The sequence below is a fragment of the Sminthopsis crassicaudata genome, chromosome 4 (genome assembly GCF_048593235.1).
Source record: "Sminthopsis crassicaudata isolate SCR6 chromosome 4, ASM4859323v1, whole genome shotgun sequence".
Taxonomy (NCBI): Eukaryota; Metazoa; Chordata; class Mammalia; order Dasyuromorphia; family Dasyuridae; genus Sminthopsis; species Sminthopsis crassicaudata.
This window is the reverse complement of record NC_133620.1, coordinates 62,756,454-62,762,269: the sequence shown is the minus strand read 5'-3', so window position 1 is coordinate 62,762,269 and position 5,816 is coordinate 62,756,454. Positions and strand designations below refer to the sequence as shown.

Sequence of the window (5,816 nt, the reverse complement as noted above, 5' to 3'; positions counted from 1 at the left end):
AGTTTTCTAGGACACTGAGAGATTAAATGACTTCTCCAAACTCACATAGCCAGAAGCTGTCAGATAGGAGTTGAACCCAGATCTCTTAAGCTAGCTTTCTGTCAGTTGTGAAACACTGCCTCTGAAGGAACAAGGTGCCAATCTGAAGAAAGTAGGTGCTGAGTTTCCATGGAAAGAAGATTAGCAATATTGTCAGAGGACTCTTAAACTCAAAAGGCCTAGTTGTAGGCAGAGGGAGAATGTGTAATGAGTTTGAGTGTTTGCTTCGTTCTCCGTTCTCCAGCCCCAAGAAGTCTGGACACAGAGTCTCCTGAGTTTGGCATGAGAATTTTCACAACCTTTTTTTTTTTTCTATTAAATGATGAATATGATTTTAAGTCAGAATAGTCACATAGTTTTTATAAACTTAAACTCAAAAAGGGCTTGGGTTGCAGTTTATTTTGTGTGTCTCTGGGCCTTTTTGAGGCATCTATTGCTATAATGCTTAGAATCTGGGAGAGTGATGGGAAATAAATCTCTTCCTGGCCTCTTTTCCATGACACTTGTGTGAATTTTGAAGTGATTATAAGCAATAGTCAGAAATGGTGACATTCTATAAATCTTATGCTCCCATCCAAAAATGAATTAAATATAATCACAAGGGGTAGAAAGTAAGGTAGGGGACAATTCATCCCTTATCACAGAATCATAAAGCTGGAAGAGTTAGCCACCACCTATGGGGTCTCAGAGAAAGCAGCCTGGACCAAGAAACTCTGCAGGTTTTAGTACTCACTCTGAACTCTTGGGCTAGTGACTCAATCACACTCTGTCTGATACTAACTCACAAAGAAATTATAATCTGGCAAACAGACCCTACCCTTGTGAAACCTAAGGTCATTAAAGCACATGCACACACACACACACACACACACACATACATACATACATAATATATAATGTGCATTTGAATATTATTTATTATTGATCATCTATTTATTTATATATATGGTAGACAATCCAATATAATAGATAGTCATCCTTGGATTCAGGGTTGTTGGAAGGATTAAATGAGATGTTTGTGAAGCTCTTTATAATCCTATGGATAGGGAAAGAAATTATTAGGAGTGCTGGTCAGCCCCTCAACTATAATTTATAATCTTGAAGAGTTTCCTGGGATACCAGAGCTTGCACAGGGTCACACACAGCTAATGTGGGTCAGAGAGATTTGAACTTAGGGTTTCCTGGCTCTAGGACCAAAAGTTTGGAAATGATTATGGGGGAATAGTCAATAAGAATCAGATTCCATCACTCTTGTGCCACTAGCCAAAAATGAGTTAATATAAAAATAAAAATTGAAAACAAGGTGAGGAGCAATCTATCCTTTATTATAGAATCACAGACCATAGAATACCTCTCTAGCCATACTGCCTATTAGGTAAATAAAAAGAGTCACATAAATGACCTTTCAATTGACAAGTATTTATAAAATACCAATTTGCTGCAGGCACTCTGCAAAGTCTTCATGGCTACAAGTACAAAAGTGAATTGGTTTCACAACATAACATTTCCACTCTTTCTGTTATTGTTTGCTTGCATTTTTGTTTTTCCTTCTCCGGTCATTTTCACCTTCTTTCTAAATCCAAATTTAACAAATACTTTAACATATTTAACATGTATGGAATACCTGCCATCTAAGGGAGGGGGTGGAGGGAAGGAGGGAAAAGTTGAAACAGAAGTTTTTGCAAGGGTTGATGTTGAAAAATTACCCATGCATATGTTTTGTATATAAAAAGCTATAATAAAAAATATATTAAAAAATGAATTAGTCCCAGCCCTTAAGGAGTATACATTCTATTTATTATGATGATGTCTTTTCTGTTGTGTAGACTTCCCCTTTTTGGTAGTTATTCTCCCACAAAATCCTACTGAGTTTATTTCTAATATCACCCTCCTTTTCCAGACTTAAATGTACATAGGGTAAACAAGAGGTCTAGCCTATCCTGGTTTGTTAAAGCCCATAATCCCACTGATAGAAGTTGTGACCATCCTCCTCAACTGTTGTCTCTTGTCTTTTCAGATGCTATCCTGCTGAGATTTCTGGATCTTTTTCATCATTCATAAAGACAAGATACAAAGGAAGGACCATACATCAGAGACAATCAGACAGACAGACAAGCTGACTCAGTGAAAAGCTGGTGAGCAGGAAGATTTACTCCACTCTGTTCTAATCAACTCCCATGGAGAAAATCAGCTCTTTCTTCAGCAACCTCTGGAGCCTCATCTATACCAAACACGAGCAGGGCATCTTCAACACCATATGTCTGGGAATACTCCTGGGGCTCCCTGTCCTGGTCCTTTTAGCCCTCCTTTTCATATGCTGTCATTGCTGCTGGAGTAGGTCAGGCAAGAACAGTGGGCAGTCAGAAAGGAAGAAGAAGAAGAAGAAGAAAAAGAAGGGTGAAGAGGATTTATGGATCTCTGCTCAACCAAAGCTTCTTCAGCTGGAGAAGAGACCATCATTACCCGTCTAGCAGGAGGAAGGAAGCAAAGGCATCCTCCTTCTGAGACTTGGGATCTTAGATCCAGCCACCACTGTTCAGGGAAGAAGAAATCCATGAATGGCTACTCTAGGTGCTCAGAGTGACTTCCAAAGCTAGCAAAGAAAACAGCCCTGAGACCCATCGTGACTAGTAGGACTATATGTATACATGCAAGAGATATTTTAGTCAATTTGACTTAGCCACTGTGGATGCTCAAGAGATGAGCAATATTTAATAATACCCATTGCAATAGGTGCATGCACATGCTTATACCTACATTACAAAAGGCAAATAGCCATACTTGGGTATAACTGTAGTCAAGGGCACAAATGCACTGTTATACAAAAACTTTGGGGAAGTTTGTGAATATACCAAAAAAGAAGAAGAAAAAAAAAAATCAGCACGATTGAACACACACACACACACACACACACACACACACACACACACAACCAGGTACATAGTCAAGTGAACAAGTACATTACACACTTATATTCACCAGTTCATACCTGTATAGCCTCTTGTAAAGACATGCCCTGCTCTGTGCATGTGTACACACATTTTTTAAATGGCAGGAATGCTTTGCTGACCACTATCTCCATTGCTCAAGTTTCTAGATATAGGTCAACTTGTAACTGGCATAGGGCAAATCAGTTGTGGGTTGGGGAGGAATTTTAGATCTTTCCATCCCTGTGGGGACAGTTAACCTATCACCTGGAAGTGCCTTGAACACTTTTCATTGGGTAGTCCAAGGCCCTTAGGTTCCTGAGATATTACACAAATATTGATTCACATTTACATGCCATGTCCCAGTGTTCTTGACCCTCACACTGGGTTAACAGTTAACGTTGCTAACAGGATGGCTCAGATTGCATTTCTGCTCTCCCTACCTGAGATACAAGTGTTATACTTCCAAACGCCATTTAGTGTTTAGTTCTCACCCTCAGGGCTACACAGCTGAGAGCCCTCCTCCTAGCAACAGCTACGAGAGCTGCCTAAAAAGACCAGGTGGGAAGTTGATAGCCAGGAAACTGTGGGAAACTAGTGGCTAGGTTGAGTGAACTACTGTAGTGTCATGTACATGTGTGGTCATAGTTGTTCAAGTGAAGAGATGTAAAACAGATGGGAAATGAGTATAATATATAAGACAAAAAGAAGCCAAGGAGGCAATGCTGGGATTTGCACGTTGAATCCAGTGACCATTGGGTTGGTGGGAGACAGTTGGGTGAGCGTATGGTTTGTTGGAAGTAGGAGGCAAAGAGTAAAAGAGTGAAAATGGTAGCACAGAAGGAAATCAATGAAAGCCAATGGATGAGCCCCAGATGCATCTTCTAAAGGTCCACACTGCCAAGGGAACAATCATTCTGCCACTATTCTAGAAAACCTCAAAATGAACGCCTGCAAGCTTTTTTTCTTGTTTATCCCAAGGCTCACCATTGAACTTTACTCATGGCTAACACTTGGTAAATTGCCAATTATGACAATGTTGATGACCATTACAGGAGGGAAATCTCAACAAAGCATCAACTCAAAACAAAGTCCCTCTCCACATAAGTGAATATACCAATTTCTCTAATGGAAGAAGAATTGTATATTGAATTTTGGATAATAAGGTACAAGAAAGAAACAAGTGAATGTTATATATGTTTGCAAAGATGGTTTTATATATATATATACCCATAGTAAGCATACATTCAAGATATATTCCCAATTCATCCAAGGCCAAAGAACCTTATGGAATATGTGAAGAACAGGCCATCCCAGTTAATAAAGGAGTGTGTTTCAAAAAAGGAGTGTGAATTCTAAGTCAGTTTTTTTGAAAATGGGAACTATTTCCCCATAGAAATGATGTTATAATTGGTTGTTCAGTGCCCAGAGCCCTTAAAAGCATATTTAATCCAACATGTCACAATAATATAAAGGCATCCAGTTATAGGAATAGCTTTACTAAGCTTGGAGTCAGGAATATCTAGTTTCAAGTCCTGCCTTTAACACTAGCTGGGTGACCCTGAATTAGTCATTTAACAATGTATTCTTCAAGTGACTGACTCCCTAGGACTACCCACTGAGACATAAAAAAGTTGATGAAGGGAGCCTCAGGGAATGTGTTTCAGAATTTAGAAGTTTCTGTAGTGCTTTACTATTTGTCCTTAACAACCTCAGAGAATAAAAGCAGTATCTTTTCTGTAGATAAGAAACTGAGATTCCCCAAAGATGCATAAGTCACTGCCTAAGGTCATACAGCTAGTTAGTTTAGAATCTGGTTTCAAACTCAAGTATATAACAGATACAAGTCTAAGATAATGCACTCAGTGCCACCAATGAGGTTGGGTTCTAGTTCAACCATAGTTCTGTACATTACAACCTACCACTCAGTTAGATACAATGAGAAAAGTGTTTCTAGGAGACAATATATTCCAAACTCCAACCTGGAAAATCAAAAATGGCAAGCAGAGGACATGGAGACTCCATCCCACTGGTCTCCTACCCAGACTGGGTTTTCTGATGCATGAATGGGTCTGAAAAGTTCTTTAGGAAAATAGTCAAAGTTAAGGGAAACTTTTCTCATCTCTAACCACATAGCTTGAGAAAAGTGAGGAAGGCAGAGAAGGGAACCCAGTGAGAATAAGTGATAGAAAGCAAAAGAAAGGAAGCAACTGGATGCCTTGGAGAGAAGCCAACAATGGTAGCCTCTTGAAGGAGCCATGGTGTGGCTACAATCCTGACTTCTCTAAAAAGGACTCAACACAGCCCTGGGGAAAACTTGAGCAGAGGCTTCCCCCTCTTCAGGTGTAGAGCTGAGTCAGAGACAGCTTAATGAAATTCAGCAGGGCCAGGTCAAAGGATACCTCTCCCTAATACTCAATAAATTCATTTTGTTGGTTTATTTTTATCTTTTGAAAAAGTATAAATGAAGTAATATACCTGCACGTCGGTTTTTTAAAATTTTCTGTACAGTTTGAATAGAGAAAAAGTATTTAAATAAAAAAGTCGACTCTTTCTATATTGCTGTCAATCTTATTGTAACTTTTTTGACATTTAAGTCACCCTTTGTACCTTGATGGACAGAAGTCATTCTTGGAGACTGGGGTAGGGAAGAGGTCCCTTGCTTCAATCAATTCACAAGCATCATTCTACATCCTTACAGACTTTCTGCTTATTCCAAAAAAAAATGAGAAGAAAAGTTTCAACATCTTTGACCACTGGTGAAAGTGACTTGTGGCTAGACACAAAAATGACATGTTCCAAAGCACTGATTTCAGAAGGAATGCACTGATGGCCCCATGCCGTGTTTAG

At 39.2% G+C, this 5,816-nt stretch overlaps 1 protein-coding gene across 9 annotated transcripts in view; it reads left to right on the top strand.

Moving 5' to 3' along the window:
- The window catches only part of KIAA0040 (KIAA0040 ortholog), a 42,002-nt gene extending 37,693 nt beyond the window's left edge, over positions 1-4,309 (top strand). For all 9 annotated transcript variants that reach the window (XM_074308433.1, XM_074308439.1, XM_074308430.1 and 6 more), the window contains one exon: positions 2,057-4,309. In XM_074308433.1, the coding sequence (XP_074164534.1) occupies positions 2,217-2,510 (294 nt within the window). In that variant the 5' untranslated portion in view covers positions 2,057-2,216 and the 3' untranslated portion in view covers positions 2,511-4,309. The remainder of the gene's footprint in view (positions 1-2,056) is intronic.
- Positions 4,310-5,816: the final 1,507 nt, after the last annotated feature.